The sequence below is a fragment of the Notamacropus eugenii genome, chromosome 1 (genome assembly GCF_028372415.1).
Source record: "Notamacropus eugenii isolate mMacEug1 chromosome 1, mMacEug1.pri_v2, whole genome shotgun sequence".
Lineage (NCBI taxonomy): Eukaryota > Metazoa > Chordata > Mammalia > Diprotodontia > Macropodidae > Notamacropus > Notamacropus eugenii.
In genome coordinates this window covers 216462413-216484222 of record NC_092872.1, presented here as the reverse complement: position 1 = coordinate 216484222, position 21810 = coordinate 216462413, and the positions used below count along the sequence as shown (strand labels likewise).

The window sequence follows — 21810 nt, the reverse complement described above, 5'->3', positions numbered from 1 at the left end:
AGAGCATGTGTCCCATAGAAGGGGACCAGATCACATATCCAGCTACATGGAAAGTGTCCCTGACCAGGAGATTGGAGGGTTCCCTGATTGCTCTCATTACAAATGTAAAAGGAATTGCCAAAAGGATATTAATTGCCAAGATGAATGGGACTTTTAAAACCAAGAGACTGGGCTATTTAATGACAGACACACTGGGAAACCACCATAGTCACGTCAGAGAAAGACATCATATACAGCAAAACTACTGCATACAGATGGGTGGGAAGAGTCATTCCATCTGTAACACAGGAATAAAAGGACCCTCCCTCCCCTCACCCCCCACATGCATGTACTCACATGCATTCTGTTGGGCAATCATGGGTACAAGGTCTCAGTTTCCCAGATGCTGGGAAATCAAAGAGAGCTCTGTTGGAGTCCAGCTAGAGAAGAACATGGAGATGGTTTGACAGGGTGTTGAACAGAAGTGCTGATGATAGGAGGAGAGAAAAGACAGTGAGTAGTGTCTCCTTGATGAAGATGGAGTCTTTGCCTGACCCTGAATCTCTGATGATTTACTTAACTTGGTACAAGGGACTAGAGCGGATGTTGGGAAGGTTATTTCTTCTCCTTCCTTTGTTGACTTTATAAGTGGAATATAGAAATAAACTTCTCTAGAGTAATAACTAATTTTTATATATAGCAGCTATTATGTGCCAAGGACAGGTGCTGCTACTATTCTCATTTTGGAGTTGAGGAAACTGAGGCAAACAGAAAGTAAATGACTTGTCCACAGTCACACAGCCAGTAAGTGTCTGAAGCTGATTTTGAACTTGTCTTCCTAACTCCAGGCCCAGTGCTCTATTTACTGTGCCACCTAAATATCTGAATTTGTGTTCCTATATTACTTGATGATTATGAAGTCTGTTGCACGCATAATCTCATTTGATCATCATAGCCCTGCCTTCCTAGGCCTCAAGCTCCTATGGTTTCCCCCTTCCCTCATCACTTTGTATTTATTTTGTAAATACTCTATGTATGTACTTGTCTTACTCTAGAATGGAAGCTTCTTGAAGACAAGACATTTTACTTTTGTCTTTGTATTTCTTGCACCTGACATTTCTAGCAGTACCTGACAGGTTGCTGCTATGGTTCAGTTGTGTCCAAGTCTTCCTGACCAACTTCACATGGGGTTTTCTTGACAAAGACACAGGACTGGTTTGCCCTTTCCTTCTCCAGTTCATTTTACAGATGAGGAAACTGAGGCAAACAGGGTTAAGTGATTTGTCCAGAGTCACGCAGCTAGGAAGTGTCTGAGGCCAGATTTGAACTCAGGAAGATGAGTCTTCCTGACTTCAGGTCTGGCACTGTATGCACTATGGTGCTACCTAGCTAGTCTAGGGTTCTAGAAGCACACTGTAGCACTTGAGCTTAATGTGCTCAGGACACTCAATACTTTGTTCTTTCAGGGAAGGAGTAGGGATTAGCTGGTAACTGACTTCAAGGTAAAATCAAACTATACACCACAGGACAAGGAGTTATGGTCCTGGGTAGTAAAAAGTCCAGGGCATGAGGATTCATCCAAAATAGTGATCCTATCAGAGCTGTTTATAATGAAAGCAAGTTGGGACCATAACCTTAGGCCTGGTGGCTCTGTAATGTTGGAGGGAGGGTCAATAGTGGGGGTCAGGAACACCATGTAGTCTTATACTCAAGTTCAAAGGTACCTAAGTTTAGAAAAGAAGGAAATAAATAAGCATTTATTAAGTGCCTACTATGTACCAGGAACTGCTAAGCTAAGCATTTTACAAATATGTCATCTCACAATGACCCTGGTAAGTACTATTATTATCCCATTTTACATTTGGAGAAACTGAAGCACAGACGGTCTAGGCTAGGTGACTAGCCTAGGATCACACAGCCATTAAGTGTCTGAGGCTGGATTTGAACTCAGGTTTTCTTGACTCTATACCCACAACTCTGTGTCCTGTGGTACCACCTATCTGCTTTATCAGGTAAAGATCTATCACCACCCACCTATGAGATAAGAATGAGAATGTGGTTTGTATTTGAAATCAAAGGACTTAAGTTAAAATCCTAATTCTGTTGCTACCAGTATGGATTCTGTCTAGAACTTTCTGGGTCTCCAGTTCCTTACCTATAAAATGAAAGGATTGGATTAGTTTGTCTCTCCCAGCTCTAGATTCTGTGATTTATCCTGCCATATCTACTAACAACTGTGACATTGCACAGAAGCCAGATTTTCCCTGGTAATTAAAGTATTTATGCAGAAAAAGGTTTAAAATAATGTGAAATGAAATATTTCCAATATTACCTTAATATCTTCATATCTGATTTCTCAATTAACTTCAACAGACATTTATTAAGCACCTACTGTGTGCAGAAGGGTGTAGGGTATGGTCTGGGAAGTCTAGTATTTCTGGTGTAAGAACTTGCCAAGTCATTTTCAGAGTAGCTTTCTACTTTGGGTATTCACCTGATTTCCCCAAAGCCTTAGAATGTACAGTGACCACACCTTGGTTTAACAGATCAGCTAAACTAGACTGAGGGTAACTGGGATTTCAAACCCTTTGGTATATTAGGCAAGAGTCTACTCCAAGCACATGAAGACTTCCTCTGGTGGAATGGGCAGATGGGAACAATTTGTTCCAACAGCCCTGAAGGTGACTGAAGCAAGTACAATGGAGCCCTTTGAACTTGGTTAGATATTGAAGACACCAAGGTCATCCACTACATCCTGAGCCATCACCGGTTATCTTTACTGTTGTCTTGCCACTTGACTTTGATGACTCTGGAAGAGAGAGTGAGGCCAACAACTTCATGAAACTTTGCCTCACTTAGATTCAATTTGTGTTTGAAACTCATACCATTTTATCATATTTATATATCACAAAGTCCTGTGGTGACAGGTGAGTGACAAAACAGCAGGTATGCATATGCTGGGGTGCTGTAGTCACAACCCTGAACCCACGTGGTCCAGGCCATAAGATCATGGAAGCAATGGTGGGTTTAGGCAGCCCCTTGGGTATCTGAGCAGCACAGCTCACCTCCTGGTGTGAGAAAGGGGTTAGAAAAGGTACCCTAAAAATTGTCTGCTTTACCCAAGCCTGTTCTGCTTACAGAGGCAGATGGGGACCCTATCCTGTGGTTGAAATACAAAACAATGTACAAAAACTTCTGCAAAAATGATTCCACTCAATGTTAGTACATGGAATGTGCATACACTTATGGACAACATAAAATCTAGGAGACTTGAAAGATGAACAGCTCTTGTGAGAAAGCTCAGCAAATGTCACATCCAAATGAAACAAGGTTGGCAAATGAAGACCAGCTTATGAAAGTCAGACCTGAGTGGCTGCAGTGATGGAGAGCACCGTGAAGCTGGCATACGTTTTGCAATTAAAACTAATCTAGTCAATAAGCTTGTATGCCTCCCAAACAGAATGAACAACATACTTAAAACAATGTGATTGTCACTTGCAGGAAAATGCTACTCTACTATCATCAGTGCCTATGCTCCCAGTATAATGAATCTTGGTAAGGTCAAAGAAAAATTTTATGATTACCTCAAGACCCTCATCATCAATGTGCCAAAAGAAGACAAGCATTGAGTTCTGGGTGACGTTAATGCAAGAGTAGGTACAGACTATCAGACATGGCAAAGAGTCCTTTGGAGGAATGAAGTTTAGGAAAAGCAACATCAGTGGTCACTTGCCACTGAAGATTTGTGCATCTCATGACCTTCTTAGCACTAATATTGTCTTCCATTTATGTAAATGCAATAAAGTTTTATGGATATACCCTTGAAGCAAGCACTGGCATTTAATAGGGTATGTCATTGTAGCGAGAAGAAACAAACAGGATATGAGACAGAGGAAGACAATGTGTGGGACAGAGTGCTGGACTGATCATAGACTTATGCTCTTCAAGCTAAATATTCACTTTAACAAAAGCAGCGGCCCCAAGGCAAAATGATTACCATAAGAATTAATGTCAACAGATTAGTGCACTTCTTGGAGTAGGAATAGTTTTTTATTAACTTGGAGGGAAAATTGAGCCAAGACACAGCTGGCAGCAGGGGAGAAGAAAAGGAATGGTCATCTTTCAGAGATTTGGTGTACAGCACTGCATTGACTCATCTGGTTGAAAACACTCCAAAATCTCCAGATTGGTTTGACGAAAATGATGCGGAAATTCAGAAGCTGGTAAATGAAAAAGAACTCCACAGTGTTTACCAGCAAGATAGTTCATCCCTCTAAGAAGACAATGTTTAACTCATCAAAAGTACAGTGCAAGTGAAGTTTAGAGAAATGTAGGATTCTTGGCTCAATAAGAAGGCAGATGAAATTCAGTTTTATGCCGAAAATAACAATTCAAAGTACATTTATGATGCCCTGAGGGCTATTTATGGGCCAAAGACCCATGCATCTCAACTACTCAGTGCTGATGGAACCACATTGATTAATGATAATGACATGATCGTGGAGTGACAGGCTGAACACTTCCTAGCGTTCTCAGTAGACCATCATCAGTCAATGCTGAGACCATTGACAATATACCTCAGGTTGAAGTCAGTTCCTCTGTAGCTGAACTTCCAGCTGAAGAAGAGATTTAAAATGCCATTAGGCTCCTCTCATGTAGCAAAGTCTTGTGACTTTCATAGGAAGGATTTCTCTCTTAGTCATTGCTGGCAAGATTCTTGCAGGAGTCCTCCTGTGCTTATGAAGGCTGATCCTTCATGTAGAAGATGGTCATCTACTTGAGAGCCAGTCTGGTTTCAGAAAGGGCCCAGGAATAGTTAATAAGATGTTTGCTGCCTGACAACTCCAGCAGAAATGTCAGGAGTAGAACAGAAGTCTGTACACAGTGTTCATCAATCTGCCCCAGGCCTTTGATACTGTCAGTTAGGAGGGTTTGTAGAAAAATAAGGCAAAATTTGGGTGCCTGAAGAAGTTCATCAGTTGTAAATCAGTTTCATGGTAACATACTTACATGGGTTCTGGATAATGAATGGTGCTCTTGAGCTTTCCCAGTCATCGATGGAATGGAGCAGGGCTGTATGCATGCTCCCATGCTTTTTAGAATGATGTTTTCAGCAGTGTTGTCAGATCCTTCAATGAGGACCAAAATGGCATCAAGATTGGCAGCTACACTAATGGTAAATTATTTAACTTGAAAAGGCTACAAGCCAAGACTAAAGTGGAGAGAAAGTTGGTGCATGATTTTTTGTTCACAGACAACTGTGCACTCAATGCAGCCTCTGAAGCTGAGATGCAACAAAGTATGGCTCAGTTCTTTGCTGCTTGTGCTAATTTTGACCTAACAATTAACACCAAGAAAACAAGTTTTCCACCAGTTTGCACCACACCATCTATATGTGGAACCATTATTTATAGAAAATGGAGAAGTTTTCAATGCTGTGGATAAGTTCACTTACCTTAGCAGTATACTTTCCAAGGATGTACACATAGATAATGAAGTTGACACATGCATTGGCAGAGCTAGCTCAGTGTTTGGGAGGTTCCAAAAGAAAGCATGGAAGAGAAGTATTAAGACTGCCTACCAAACTGAAGGTCTGCAGAGCCATTGTGCTGACATCATTGTTGTATGCCTGTGAAAACTGGACAGCATGCCAGTCCCATGACAGGAAATTGAACCACTTCCCTTTGAATTGTCTTAGGAAGATTCTGAAGATCACCTGGCAAGATAAGATACTAGACATTGAAGTCCTTTCTCAGGTTAAATTGCCAAGCATTCAAACTCTACTGCAGAGATCGAAACTCCAACAGGCTGGTCATAGTGTTTGAATGCCAAACATACGCTTGCCTAAAAGGCAAGAGAACTTATGGAGAACTCATACAAGGTAAATCCTCACATGAAAGTCAGAAGAATAAAGACACTCTCAAGGTCTTTCAAGATGAAATTTGGAATAAATTATGAGACCTGGGAGACACTGGCCCCACACTGCCCAGCATGTATCAAAGAAGGTGCTACATTCTATGAGCAAAGCAGAATTGCTGTAGCTCAAAAGAAATATGAGATGTGCAAATTTAGAGATATCCCCACTCCAAATGTTCACATGGACTATTTGGGCTTGACCTGTGCTAGAACATTCTAAGCTCATATTAGTCTCATCAGCCAATGGGACACGCTATACACTGATTCCAACACAGTGATGTCATTTTGGTCTTCTTCGAGAATGAAGGACAACAACCAACCAACCGTGTACAGAACACCGGATTAGGTTCTAAGTGAGTTGCCAGATTTAGTTAAGAAGGCATATATATCCTTCCTCTCCTACATCCCATAATTCAGTTCATATTTTCATTTTTGCTTTAACATATCTTTTTGTTGTTATTGTTGCTATGGATTCTTAAAAGCTAAGAGTGGTACAGGACTCCTTGGATCTCTGAAAATCCCTGGATTAACCATCAAGTGGCTGTAATTTTGCGGTTGTAGGTAGCTGATCAGTAGAGTTCCCTAATCAACTTTATGAGTTTACAGAGGTAAGCCTTTGTTTGGAACTTCAGTTGCATCTCTCTGTGGCAACCTTATACAGGCTTATTTACCCATTCTGCACTCTGTGTAAACTAAGTAAGAATGATGTGACTGATTCTGATTATTGTGGGAGAAGTTGTCTATTTGTTGGGGGAATATAAAAGGGGGGATCAGTTTCAGATTCTGTTGATTTGCCTCTTTTTCCAGAAAAATCCTGAGAGATAAAAAAGCAAGGCTAAGAGAAGGATTGGGTCCTAGGGAACAATCTCCCTAATGACTGCTTTGAAGCAAAATACATAGGAGTTACATGTATTCTCACCTATGTGGCCTATGAAGAGAATTCTTGGACTCAAAGTCCCTGAACCAAATCTGAGTGCCCGCACCCAGACTTGAGAGGTACTGTCAAGAACATGGCAGCCTTCATGGGAGGAAACCAATTAGCTCAAGTGATAGGAGTTTCTGAACTCTGAATTTTTGAAGTGGAGTGAGGAATCTTAGCTAGAAAAGAAAGGGGCTCCTGGGTAGCACAATCCTTTTAAAACCCAGCATTCTAAAGAGAAAAGAGTTTTGGGACAGTTCCAGCCACAAGATCACTTTGCTAAGTACCCCAATTTTGAGAATTCTCGGACTCATTCTTCTAGAAAGATAAGGGAAGTTCTTAGTACTTAGAGACTTTCTTAAAGAGAAAAGAGGATCATACATATTGTCCCCCATCTCACACACATTCTCTCTCTCTCTCTCTCTCTCTCTCTCTCTCTCTCTCTCTCTCTCTCTCTCTCTCTCTCTCTCGTCTCTCTGTGTCTCTCTGTCTCTGTCTCTCTCATACACACAGACAGATAGACAGATGGAGAAGTGACAAGGGATTATAGCTATAACATGGAAGAACAAAGAACTTTGACTTTCACCTCTGCTATTACTGTGACTTGTTTGAACAGTATAGATACTATGGGAAGGGAGGTTGTCTCTCTAGCAAACTGAAATTCATTTCCTTTGCAAGGACTGCCCCAGCCCTCAGAGTAGCATTAAAATATTGGGTGCCAGTAGGAGTCCCTGGGGTTTATATAAAAAGGGGGGAGAGTGAGAGATTCACTAGATGGTTGAAGAGTTTTCTTTCTAGAAACTCCAAGTTTCTTTGTCTTTCAAGGAGAAACCAAACCATAAGGTGGTGAGTCTAGACCATGGATTCTTAACCTAGGGTCCACAGATATCATCAGAAATTCAGGGATAGATTTCAGGGAAATCTACATGGGAAAAATGACATCTTTATTTTTACTAACCTCTAACTGAAATTTTGTATTTCTTTTAATGATTTTAAAACAATTCTGAAAAGAGGTTCAAGGACAGGGGATGTGCTGGTAAGTGTCTAACAGACAGCTCTCCAGTAAAAATAAAAACACAAGATATTTTAAAATTTAATTTGTATTATTAACATGTTCTCTATCACTTTCTTAAGTCTAGGCAATCAATAACATAATAAACCAAGTTCTGATATGTAGCATTTGCTGATTTCTGAGGTATAAATATGCATATGAAAATTTAACAGTCTGCTCTCCTAAGCTGATTGGAGGCGGCTATTTGAGCTGGCTCCATCCTATCCCTGTGGGTTTCATCAGAGTGCCAAAGGGCCTATGATACTAGAAAGGTTCATAATTCCTGTTCTACAGGAAACTGAGATCTGGTGATAACCTAGCTGCAACCTGTCCAAGGTTATGAAGTGAGTCAGAGAGCCTAGGATTTTAAATAGGGTTCTCTTACCTCTAATACAGGGCTCTTTTCACTCCACCTGTGCATTGCTTTTAAATGCTCATTATAGTCACTTTTCTCTTGTATAAAGACATTAAGGAAATGGGCAGCTATATTGAATGTGGCCCTGAAAAATGTTCCTGGTTGCCTTCTTTACTCTTGGAGATCACGACAAGTTGATGTGACGATCAGAAACAAACAGCTGAAGGGGTCTCATGGGGCTAACATGTAGGATTCTGGGGGAAAGTAGAACTGGGATTCATCTGAGAATGAGGGAAAAGAACTCTACCAAGTGCTCATTCTTTCCTGGGTGTCCTTTATATGTTTTCAGAATTTTGTAGGAGGTAGATTGGAGGCTGTCATGCCTATTATGTACTTTGTTACAACTTCAGTGTTTATGTGATATCTGGCAGTCCATCAATCTACATCTGTAGTGATCAAGATATGATCGACATATAAAATTTTTTCCTGAGTAAATTTTGGATGACATCCAAAAGAGTCAAAGAGAGGGATGACTTGGGGAATATGCCCAAAAGATTGGTCCCTGTAAACCTCATAAATCATAGTAATGTTGAGATATGGTTTATGAGAGGAAAAAGAAGTATCCCTAAAAAAATCTCTGAAGTTTTCATAAAATCCTGCTCCTAGTCCTCAATTTCACTAACTTGGACAGGACTAGGACTGCCTGGGGAGGCTATATATTTGCCCCCCCCCAAATATTCTCTTTACTTCCACTTTTCCCTCCAACTCTCAAGAATATATGTTATACTTTTCATATCTCATAGGATCATAGAGTTTAGGACTAGAAGAATCCTTAGATAGACCAGTCCTCTAGTTTTGCTGATGAGTAAACTGAGGTCCAGTGCAAACTGGCTGTGACTTGTCCCAGGTCACACAGTATGTGAGTTATTGTTGTTGTTGAGTCATTTCAGTCATATCTGACCCTCTGTGACCCCATTTGGGGTTCTCTTGTCAATGATACTGGAGTGGTTTGCCATTTTCTTCTCTAGCTCATTTTACAGATGAGGAAACTGACGCAAACAGGGTTAAGTGATTTGCCTAGGGTCACACAGCTAGTGAGTGTCTGAAGCCTGAATCTTCCTGATTTCAGGCCTAGCATTCTATCCACTTCACTGGTGAATGAAATTCAGGTCTTCTGATCCCAAATCTAGCAGTTTTCTCTAGGCTTCTAGGGTGTTTTTGATGTGCATTATAACCAAATTTCACCTGCATAAAGAACTGAAGAAATAAGGTACCCATTCCATGTATTTTGCCCTTGGGAATGACCTTGGTCATGTTGTCACCTGGAGATGAAGGCAGTCTGATGTAGCAATCAGAAATAAAACATTTATAGCTGAAGAAGGGCCCTGGCATGGGTCTTATGTAACAGCTGCTGAAGTGTGCACTTCCACAGTCTTAAAGGAAACCTGATACTGAATTTATATTTATTTAAGATTTATACCCAGTCTACCTCCAAGAAGACTTAAGCTGGCTTACATGTTAAAACACTGCCCAAAATGCGACTTTAGGGGATAGATAAAACAGAATAAAGACCATAAAAGATTGAAGGAGCAGGTGCTACCAGGCACCTGAGATGAACCAGTGACTAACAGCTAGATTCTAACATTGGCTGTAAGACTTAGGGTCTTTGAGCTATGTGTCATGGTCCCCTTTGTCAGTCTGGGTCAAGTCTATGCACTTGACATTCTCAGAAGAATGTTTTTAAAAACATAAAATAAAATATATCAATTTAAAAAAACCAAGTTAATGAACCCTGTTTAAGACAGTCTGCTCTAAGTTTTCTTGCAGTTAAGGCAAAAAGGGAAATCTCTGAGGCTCAGGGCCACAGTCCAGTACTTAATTTTCTAATCAAAGGCATATACATTTACCTGCAGAATCAAACTTTGCCCAAGAACCAAAGCTATTTTTCACAAGACTTCTTATAAAGAAAACAAGGTAATAACAATGAATTCAATATCTAACAACTAAGACCTAGAAAGCAGTGCCATTCAAGCAGAAATTCTTATATTATCCCTCCACAAACGCAAAGGGTCAGTCATAAGTCATCAAAGGCATTTCAGTTAAAGGCTCAGATAATATCAGCTGGAGACATTGCTTTCTGATCATTTCACTTAGGAGAGGAATAGGGCTCAGAGAATCTAGTTAATATGATATTAAATCATTCAACACTGAGATATCGTTTTACACTTACCAGATTGGCTAAAATGATAGATGGGGAAAGTGACAATGTTTGAGGGTCTGTGGAAAAACACATGGTTGGATCATTTTACAATTCCACCAACACTGTATTAGTGTCCCAGTCTTTCCATATATAATAGACAAAATAACTTTTTCACTCAAAGACATTCTTAAAACAACATTGCTGTTACTGTATACAGTTTTCTCTTATTATGCCCAAAATGTATAGATATATGTCTATTATAAATAATCCAAATTAACTATAATGAACATATGAAGAAAGATACTATCTGCATCCAGAGAAAGAACTGAGAAATAGAAGTATGTATAGAATAATTTTACAACTATATCTATATCTATATGTCTATTTGTTTCTAATGGTAATTATCTCTAAGGTTGGGTGGGAAGGAAGAAAAATTTTTTAATTTACATAATAATTTCGTTATATATTTGAAACAAATGGCATAGTAGATTAGCAGTTTCATGTGCAATCATCTTTTTATTGTACTATTATGGAAATGTTTGGTTTATTCTATAAATTAAAAATAAAATAAAAAAGAATATTTTATGCTAATGTTAATGTGACCATAAGACTATATTAGTATGTTAATATTATATATGTATATGTATGTATATATACACATACACACACACATACACACACGCACACACATATATATATACCATAAGACTATGTATCACAGATAGGGGATATCCTGAGGGAGCTTTTGGTTGCTGCTGGGTGGTTGTCAATTCATAGTTGTATCCTCTAATAAATACCCATAAAAGAACCTCAGTACTGTACTTGTGGAATGTCTGATTATTTTAAGAAGCCCTGAATCCAGAGGGGTTCACCTTATGATGTTCCTCCAAAGAAGACCTCACATTTACAAAGTACTTTACCATTTGCAAAAATATTTTCCCAACAACAAAACTGTGAGGAAAGTAATCCATGTATCATTCCTGTTTTACAGATTCATTTTAGAAAATATATATTAAATCTATGATCCAATGATTATGATCCTATTGTGTCATGTAAAAACCACTGTGCTAGACCCAAAGACAAAGATGAGACTGCAGTTTACAACCTACTGGAGGTGGGGTATTTATACAGAAATGTAAATATCAGGTCATCTGAGGACTAATTTATAAGCCAGGAATCAAGAAAAGCTTCGAGCAGCAGTGATTATAGCTGAGGAAATTGTAGGTCAGAGAGGTTAAGTGAATTGACCATCATTCTATAGTGCTACCCTATCCACAGTCCCTCAATGGAAAAAAAGAAGAAAAGAAAAGAAAAACAAAGCCCTTGTAACAAATATGCATAATTAAGTAAAACAAATTCTCAAGTTAGCCCTATTTTCCCAGAAGAGAGGGGGTGACTTTTCCTACCAATTGACATCCTCCGGCCAGTCTGTTATTCTCTCAAATTGAATTCACTAGACAGCCAGCTTGAGAATTTGTTTTACTTGATGGAGTATGTTTGTTACAAAGGCTTTCCGGATTTCTTTGACTGGAAAAGTCCCTCAGTACATTTACAGTGTGATTCAATTTACAAAAACAATTTACACCCAACTTTCCACAAATACACTTATCACATGAATGGAAGCCCACCAGAGTTTGCTCTAGGACAGGTGTGGGGAACCTGAAACCTCTTGGCGTCATGTGGCCCTCTAAGTCCTCAAGTGCAGCTCTTGACTGAATCCAAAGTTCCAAACTTGAGGAGCTAGAGGGACCTAGGGGGTTGAATGTGACAGAGAGGCTGCAAGTTCCCCAACCCTGCTCTTGGCCTTCAAACCTTTCCTAAGTCTATATCCAACTTTCCAGGCTTCCTCCTCCTGAGTGAGGAGAAGGTGGTGAAGCCACAAAATGTCCTTAGTGGCATGTGATAAAAAGCCAGTTCAGCATTTCTATCTATGTGGTTCTGTCTGGTGGAGATAACTACCATTTTAGTCTTTGGACAAATCAATATGTTTTGTGGCTGCAAAGCTATAGAAAGCCATAATCTCACAATAATAAAAATTGTAGGAGTCTCAAAATGCAGAACACATGGTGTGCAGCACCCAAGTGCAGAAGGATATAAAAAGCATTACTAAGGAAAAGAGTGGTTCTTTCTCACAGTAAAAGACAGGGATAAGAAAGTGATGGACAGCCCCCAGTACCTTTAAATTACTTGTTTTGAAAATAAACCAATTTCTCTAAGGAGTTGTCCAGATCCTCTTTGGAGTTCCTACCGAAGGGCAAGGATAAGAACTTTCTAAAGCTAGCATTGCTTTCCAGGTCAGGTGGTGGACTTTTCCTACCACCCTGCATCCTCCACCCAGTCTGTTATTCTCTCAGACTGCACCCAACAGACTTAAGAAACAAGAAAAAGAGTGGATTCATTCTAGCTGAGTTGCCTGAAATTCCATAATTAAAGATTTGGGAATCATTGCTGTTCACTCTTCAAGAAATTTTTTTTAGTATACCTCATTAATAAAAAAGGGAAAATGTACCTGCTGCATGCATCTTGGGAAAAGATCCAGTCTAAGAATTGGAGGGGTCTCCACTTCCTCTTACTCCCTCTCTCCCTTACTTGTGTTGATCTGTATGTAGTCCATAGGTAGTTTGGGAGTGAGGTAGACGAAATCAGAAATCGTTCTCAGAGTGAGTAGAAAGCAGTGAAAGAGGTAATCGCATAATAGGGCACTGCCTGGGGTGAGTAGCGGCTGGGGTAGGATCCCTTAGTCAAGGCTAGGGACAAGGGCATCCTCGCAGTGGCAAAGCATATGATGCTTGGGTTTCCAAGCTAAAAACAAATCCAATCCTTTTTGCTGCTTTTCCAGCGCTAGGTCTAAGGGACTAAGCTAGAATTTGGGGCGTATTGGTGCCAGGGTGGGCTGGGGAATTAAAATTCACAGGTCTGTCCATTGGGGCTGTCACCCCTACTCCCCAAGCACCTGCTTGTCGGTCTGTGTGAGGCCTTTGAGAAACTCTCCCAACCCACTGGTCCTAAACGCTATGAAGTTATGAGCCAGGCCTAACTTCTTAGGGCTAAGGGCCCTAGAAGTTCGTGGGAAGGAGCCCTGAAAGTTCACTTTGGGGCCCTTGAGGATAAGGAACAATGGAAGGGAAGGAAGAGGATTTATAGAAAGTCCTTCAACCAGACCCCGCTGACTGCTGATTCTAATCTAAAGTGATGAGGGGGCCAAGCAGCAGTGCTCCCCACCCACTTCATCTGCGGGGAGGGCTTAAGGTCACTTCTGCTTTTCCCTTATTGTACGCCTGCGCTTGCAACTGGCCTGCACGGCCCCTGTCCCTGCCCCTGCTCCAGACCGCAGATGCCTGGGAGATTTGCTTTTAGCTCTTAACCCTTTGCTTTATTTCTCCTTAGTAATGGGGGAAAGAGGGTTAAGAGTTAATTCTTCATTATCTAGGCACTTCTGAGCTTACTTTGGGAGCCCAACAAATCAGAGCTCTCTGCGGACTGTTCTGCCTGGTACTGAGGTTCATCAGTTTACAAATTGGTCCTGGGGAAAAATTTTAACTTTAGGAAGAGACTTAAGGGAGTGGACCGTCCGCGGGGAGTTTAAACCTTAAGTCCGGGTCTCTGAACTTGGATGGAGGGAAAAATCGAATCTTAATTTTCACTAATCCCAAAGTAAAATTTAGCATTTCCTCCAGTTACTGGGGGGAGGAGGGAAACCTGAGAAGGGGTCCATAGGCTTCACCAGACTGCCAAGTGAGTCCCTGACACACACACAGTAAGAACTCTTGATCTAGAGTGAGCCACCAGGGAGTCAGAGTCGGAAGGAAGACTTTTGCAGTAAAAGAATTCTAAGGAATGCTAAGATGGCACATCTTAAAGGTATCAGGTAAAAGTCCCGGAGAAACAGGCTAGCTAGGTCTGGTCCAACCTGGGCCCAAGCACGAGGGGAAACGCAAAAATAACTTCGAAACCAAATAACCAAAACATTATTTGTTTCCTTGGCCGATATAAAGTCTCTTCGTGGATTAGTGAACGGAGCTCCGGAATTGCAGTCAAAAGACGAGTTCAAATTCCTCTTCGACAATATATTACAGGTGTGACCTTGGGCAAGTAAGTCATTTTAACTCTTCTGAGCCTTTGTTTTCTCGTGCAGCTTGTAATAACTTACCTCTTGTGGCTGCAGCGAGACTCAAATGAGATAATGTACGCAAAATGCTTTATATATATTAATGCATAAGGAGATAAAGTACTTAAAGCCGGACAGCTGCGTGGGAGACTCGAAGGAGGGAGATCAGTAGAAGTATGAAAAAGGATCATAGTGGAAGGATGGGGAAGGAACTGACTGGGTAGCAGGGAGGGTATGGAGTGGAGTCTAGGAAAAACTGAGTTAGCCATTTAGGGCATCCCAGGGAAAATGCATAGCTAGTAAAAGCTTAAACGTAAGCTAGTAATAGCTTACATCACCAATACCTTATGAGGTCGGCCACTCACAGGGCAAATATTATTTGAGCTGAAGGTCAAAGAAGTGAGCGCGGCTACTAAGTGGTGGAATAGGGACTCGAACCCAGTTCTTGTGTCTCGGAGAGTGCAATGCACTTTCTACTCCTTCACTCTAGACCAAAAAACACCAAGGACGTTGCTGTCGCAAGTTCTCGATTTTTTCCCAGAATGCCGAGGATGGCGACTGCAAGACCCAGGAATGTTCTGTTGTGCCTAAAACTCCTTTCTTAATTCGAATCTCGCTTCTCCACCTTTTCTCAGTCGTTATTGCAGTTATTAGGACCCAGCCATCTGGCTTTGTACTGGAGGTGGGAAGAGAAGAGTTCTGATTGGGGATATTTTTTGTAAGAGCAAACCGAGAATAGATAGAAGCATTTTCATCCCACAGCCTCATGGACTGAAAATCCCCGGTGCAGTAATTTGGGGGTCCCTTGGTCCAACTCAGCTACTACTAGGAGTCCTTGTTGGGAGGTCCCCTACGTCCCCCCACCCCCTCTAGTCTCCACCTTCCTCTCTCATAACTTGCCAGCACGTGCCTAAGGAGCTCCCCAATCCATCTCCCCAACCCTGCCCCAGTCGCTGTCAGAAGTGAAGAGTTGGGGGGGCGGGGCGGGAGATTTGAAGGGTGGCCTCTTTAGAAAGGTGTGACCCTCCCGAGAGTTTGAGGGACCGAGGGTGGGGGTGGGTGGCTTTAGAGCTGAAAGTGAGGCCGACCTGCCGCCCTGAGAATGGAAGGGGACTCTATGAGCTGTGGAACCCACTGGAATCGGCCTCAGAGGGAGGCACCGCCTTTCCAAGTCCAGCATCCTTCCAGCACCGCCCCCCAACTCCCATTTATCTGAGCGAGTTGCTGCCTGGGCGGTCAACAGAGATTCCGAGAGCTCCTCGTCCTCCCTCCCCCTCCTCCTTTTCCCTTTCCCTCTTTTCTCCAGCCCCGCATTCCCGCTGCAAGCCCGGCGCTGTCCCCTCCCTATTACCCCTTCCCCCGCCCCCTTCTGTAAAAGCGAAATTGCTAAACTTGTAGCAAGAATGACCCCACATTCAGGCCGCCGCCTCCCGCTGAACCTCTCCGCTCCCGGCTTGGCCGTGGCCTTAATCAGTGCGCCCCTCCCTGCTTCCCGCCCCAACCTCCGCCCCCCCCCCCCTCCCTCTAGCCTCCCTCTCTCCACCCAGCTCACAAAAAGTGGGGAACAAAACCCCCGCGCATTTCTCTGTCCCTCTGTTCAGTAGACTGCTGCACAAAGCCCCCGCTCTGAGAAGCAATAGGGGAGCTCTGGGGGGACGTCAATCCAGACGCGCTGGGGTTTTTGTTCGTGCAGGGGACCTCGCCTTCCTACCACACCTTTTGTTCTGGACTCCAATAAAAAGCCATTCTTTCCGCACCTTCCCGGCCCGGAGCCGCCTTTCAGCTTGGCCCGGCCCCACAATGGCGCGGCTCTCTAATGCCTCCCCATTCTCCCGCCTTGGCACGCTCACAATCGGGCCGTGTGGCAGGGCTGCCCTCGCACAGACATTCTCCGCAAGTGACTGGGAGCCCGACAAAGCCGCAGCTCCCGGGGAAAGAGCAGAGTCCGGCTCTACCAGGGCTGGGGCGGGGGGGTAAGGGGAGCAGAGAGAGATGAGAAAAACTAGGAGGGAGGGTACGTGGGCAGTAGCGAGATAAAGCACCCCCACCTTGGGTGTCAGGGTCGGCTAGGAGGGAGGAGCAGCTTCCCAGCTGGGTTCCGGCCTTGTGGAGGAGGTGGAGGCGATTTTTCAGCCACTCGCGAGCTTCTAGGAGCCTGTGACTGTATTGAGTTTTAAGGCCGAGAGCTTGAGCCCCGTGTTTAACGTGGCTCCACCTCGGAGTGGGATCATCTATAATATTGGGGAGGGCAGGGAGACCGGAGAATTGGGGACCAGGGACAGCAGAAGGGCGGCAAAGGAATCTTTGGCTGCCCAACGCAACCGAAATTAGATAATACTTTTAAAAGAGGATAAAGCGTCACCGTGACAGGGGCCCCATTTTACCCCTAAGCATCCTACGTCGCAGGACTTTGGAAAGAGTATGGAGAGGGATGCAACCCTCATTTCTTAGTTCCCTTTTCACAATAGATTTAATTTCCTCTTTAACTCAATAAAATTTCTGTAGCCAAATATGGATTTGGAAATATTGCACCTTCTTTATTAATTCCTGTAGTGTATGGCGGCTGGTGTGTACACGGTGTGTATATAGGTATATATATTTATAATATGTGCTGGATACAGAATATGGAAGAGAAAAGAAATAAAATAACACCTTCCAGGGCGCCACGGGCTACTCAATTTGTTTAACCCACGAAACCCTTTGATCTGGTAGCCTGCTCTGCTAATCTGCAAATTGGACTGGAAAACTCGGGAGTCCTGGCTGGCGCCTGCCCTGGAGTGACCCTGGAGGGGAGTCCGAGGACTCTCGCAGCCTCCCGAGAGGTGGGCAAGGATGCTCTTAGGACCTACTTCTTTCCAGCACCACCCCCCTGCCCCAGTCTAGCAAATCTGCCTGGGGGTATGGAATGGGGAGGCAGGGTACTACGGAAAAAGACTGTTAAAAGGCTCCTTAAAAGACTGTTGTGTTTGGGGGGACTTTGAAAATAGGTCCTTTTCTGGAACCAGGTTAGGCGGAGAGCTCAGAAAGGGAGCAAAGTGAGAGGAGTTGAGTATGGGATCGGGTGGTTCATTGCCAGTTTCTCCCCTTCAGTTTTTTTTCTTTCCTCGCTAATACTAATTATTCGTGCAAGCAGAGGGAAGGCTGGGGAAAAGAAGAAATTCCCTTAGGTCTGGAGCTTCGTGAAGAGTGCATCCCATCACTCCCCACCCGGGGATGCAGGCTAGGAAGAAGAGCCCAGCCTCCGGCCTGTTCTCTGAGCTTAGCTGCGGTTGGCCTCAAACAAGTCCTGTTAGCTTTAAGTATACATAGACCATTATTTCTCCTCTATGCCAAACACGGTCTGATGTGGTAGAAACGGGGAGCCCTGCTTGTCCTCTCTGTCCCCACCATTTCCGGTCCCGAGTCAGTTGCACTTTTAGCCCTGGGGCGGGGAGATTTCTTTAGAGAGGGGATGCAACCGGGTCCATCCAGGTCCATCTTCCCCGGCCAGGTCTTTCCCGCCCTTCAGTCTGAAGAATACCCTGCAGGCTGCTCCGGAGCCTCCTCACCCGCCCCTACCAGGCTCGGATGCCCTGCAAGGTGCCCTGGGCGCAGGCAGGCACTGTGCTGCCCTGGTGGAGGCTCTGGAGGGGCTGCGCAGCGCCCCCGAAGCCTCCCAGGTTGCTCACGTTCACAAAGGGGCCGCCTCCTGCCGCGTTGCAGGCTGGCGGGATGGCGGCGGCCGCGGCGGCGCCGCTGCTCCCGGGGTAAGTGCAGCCGTAGTTGCCACTATAGGCGGCGGCCGCGGCCGCAGCGGCGGCTGAGTTCCCGTAGCCGTAGCTCGGGAAGCCGTTATAGGAGTAAGGGCTGGCGCCCACGCTATAAGGAGTGTTGTAACTCTGGGCCCCACTGATGCAGGGCTTCCCGTCCCGCACCAACACTGGCACAGCCACTCTCCTGGGAGGCGGCGGGTGTGGGTGCGTCCCCATCTCCAAGGACTTGTCCTGACGCTGCCTCTTACACTTGTACCTCCGGTTTTGAAACCAGATCTTCACCTGCGTGGATGTGAGCTTTAGGCTACTGGCAAGATGCTCCCGCTCTGGCGCAGACAAATACCTCTGTTGCTTAAATCTCCTTTCCAGCTCGAAAACCTGAGCCTGAGAGAAGAGGACCCTGGGCTTTCTCCGGCTGCGCTGCTTCGGCCTCTCGCTCTCCTCGGCCTTACACTCTCCTGCTTCCAGGGGCTTCTTCAGCGGGCAGCTTTCTGAGAAAGGAGAAAAACAACAGTGTTCCTTAGTGTCCTCTTCAATCAGCCTTGAAGCACCATCTGTGCAGAGGGACTGATTATCAGGGGCTCGGTGTGCTAGTGTGTGCCTGTAACTGGGACCGTTTGTGACTCTGGGGAGAGGGAATGCCTTCCTAAGCTAGAAGCGTGCATCACCCCTTTCTAAGGGAAATCAACTTCGAATACATTTATTCAGTGTCCCAAAGCCTGTATATATGATATTGTGCACTTACAATTAAGTGCAATGTCTGTATAGTATGGGAGTGTGCTTGTATTTACACTTTGGGGTCTTCCTGTGAATAGGCTTCGCACTGCTTCGAAAGTAATACGAATCTTAGTGATTAGAAATTTCAGTGTGAATTTCCAGTGGTCATTATCACAAGAAACAGACAAACCCACAGAGTGTGTGTGTGTCTCTGTGTATGTCTCTGTGTGTGTGTGTGTGTTGTCAGCTGCAGGTAGGTTTCAGACCCAGGTTTACTGCCAGCTCCACCCCATACTCTCCTCAGGAAAGCAACAGGGCCCAAGTTCCTCGTGTAGAAGGAGGCTGGCCTGGATGACCTTTAACGTCTCTTTTAGTTCATCCCTTTCAGGGTGACTCTATGATTCTATGCCTCTAACAAAGTCTCCCCAGAAATCTTATGAGGGATCTTACTCAAGTTCTTCCTCCAGAGCCCAGTTGAGTGGTCCCTGGGGAAGCCAAGGGCATCTTCTATAGTGACACAAAGCAAAACTCTCACAGTTTTCAGCCAAGGTTTGAAGGCTAGGCGCTACAAGGCCCGAGCCTGGAGTTGTCTTTTCATACCACCTCCTAACAGCCCAGGGGCTGCCATAACGGAGCTCCCCAAATCGACCAGTTTGGGCCTCCATGTCTGCGTAGTGGTTACTGAGTAAGAGCGCCCAGGCTGCCCCTGGGGCACGAGACCGACAGTCTGTGGGCGTGAGAACACCTCTCTGACTCTGAGGGATAGCGGGAAGGAGAGAGAGCTTCCTTTTTCTATTAAATTCTATTGCATTAATTGTCAGCTTTGAAAAAGGAAAAACATCAACATCAACAACTACGTATCATAGCAGGGCAAGTTCTCAGGCCGGGGGCAATAAGCCTTCTGGCAGCTACAGCGTCCGTGGTATTGCTCTCTAGCGGACCCCCCAGGCTCCCGGGAACGCGCCTTTCCCCACACTTGCGGTTTGCAGGGTGATAGCCTCGTTCTCCAGTCTGCGGCTGAGGTTTTCGGGGTCACCTCTTCCCCCAACCCCCGCCCCTTGCTCCCTCGCAGGTACCTGCGTTGTGTCGGAGCTGTCGCTGCACAGGACTGGGGCCTGACCCCCACCAAAGGCTAAAGGAGCGGGAGGCCCTGCTGGCAGTTTATGGGAGGTGTGCGGGCCTCCGCCTTTGTTCCAGGTGTGCGGGCGCTTTTCCTGCCCCCTCTACTCACTCTGGCTCCTGTCCCTCACGACCCCGTCGGCCTCCTCTTCTTGGTCCTTGGGCCCGCAGGAGCCGCGGAGGACCGTGTGGACATAGCTCTCGGGACAGATCCCCGTCTCCCTGTGGCTCTCGGCTGCGGCTATTGAGTTTAAATAGGGCAGCTTCTCTCCCTCCTCCACCTCCTCCCCCCCATCAGAAAATTGGGTCGCCTCCCGCGCTGCCAACATGCAGGAGGAGGCCGAGTGGAAATGCTGCTCCAAGTCCGTCTGCAAGTGCCCGCCGTGGTACTGCTGTTGCTGCTGCTCCAGATTCAAAATGTCTTTGACAGAGAACGGTGTGGAAGTGACCGGGCTTGGTAACATCATCAGAGCAACTTAATTGCTCAAAGCAAATACTCAATAAATCCTCGACGGAGGGGCGGGGAAGTTGTTCCTGCTGTCCTCCTGCCTCTACCTCTGCTGCCGAATAGGACTTTTGACAAACGATGGACGAGGTCCTGCTGCAGTCTAAATTGCCTCCATTAGCCTGGAACCAGGGGTCTGGGTTTTGTTACAGCCACTGCAGTGACTAGGAGTACGGCTCAGAAGCCGCCTCTGTCCCTGGTCAAAACGTCATGGCGGGGGCCGGGCCTGTTCCCCGGGCTTCTTCTCTATTGGCTTGGGTGGATTCTAGCCACACCCCCATTGCCCCTTCCAGAGAACCCGCAGTCCTACCAGAAATAGAAATTGACTAAAGAGAGAATCGGGAAAATCCATGGCTTCCTTGATCAGGGCCCTGGCCAAGCCGCTAGGTGCAAGGCTGCTGAGGTCAGAGGGTCCAAGACCGACCGAAGCAGGCACCAACTGCTCGTGCTTTTACCCAAGGGAAAGCTGCTGGCTCCTGACTTCGATTAGCCCAAAAGTTCTTGACTTTTTTTTCTTATGGACTTTGCCAGTCAGTCTGGTAAAATCTCAGAGTAATGTTTGTAAATGCATAAAATAAAACGCAAGAAACTAATCTTATAGCAATACAGTCATCTAAAATAGGCTTGTTTGTTTGTTTGTTTTTGAAGTTCAGGAGCCCCAGGTCTTTTAAGAATGCTTGCATCAGTCTATTCACTCTCAGAAGAGGTTGAGACTTCCAGGAGTAAGTTGTCTTATGATCCACATGCATTCGAGCAAAGTAGAGGCTTAGGTCCCTTTGAATACCTAGGCTGAGAATCCGATGGGTTGGAAGTAGGCAAATGGGTGTCTATCTAGATGGGTATAATGTAAATAATAATAATGATAGCGATTGTTGTAAGTCATAATAGAAACATAGAATATCAATAAAATGTTACCTTCTTGGAGGCAAAGACTTTCTTGGTTGTCTTTGTAGGTGTTTACCTAGCACGTATTAGGTTCTGAATAAATGCTATTTGGAGTGTTGAATTAGCAAGCACAGTACCATCATATAGTCTCTTCAATCGGATGTGGATAAGTGTAATTAGGCACTATGGGGCTCCTTGACTTTTCCACGTAGATGAAGTAAGCTTCTTTTCTACGTATTCAAATTCTGTCTTGCCTATGAAGTTTTAACTGGCTTTATAGAATTGCAGAATATTAGAGACAGTA

At 44.6% G+C, this 21810-nt stretch overlaps 1 protein-coding gene across 1 annotated transcript; it reads right to left on the bottom strand.

Annotated features, from left to right (window-relative positions):
* Positions 1–17040: 17040 nt before the first annotated feature.
* NKX2-3 (NK2 homeobox 3) lies at positions 17041–21410 on the bottom strand. Its single transcript, XM_072627035.1, has 2 exons — positions 20229–21410; positions 17041–18771 (listed from the first exon to the last, which is right to left on the bottom strand). The coding sequence occupies exons 1-2, from the start codon at positions 20581–20583 to the stop codon at positions 18083–18085; spliced, it is 1044 nt and encodes a 347-aa protein (XP_072483136.1). The 5' UTR covers positions 20584–21410; the 3' UTR covers positions 17041–18082.
* Between the last annotated feature and the right edge of the window lie 400 nt (positions 21411–21810).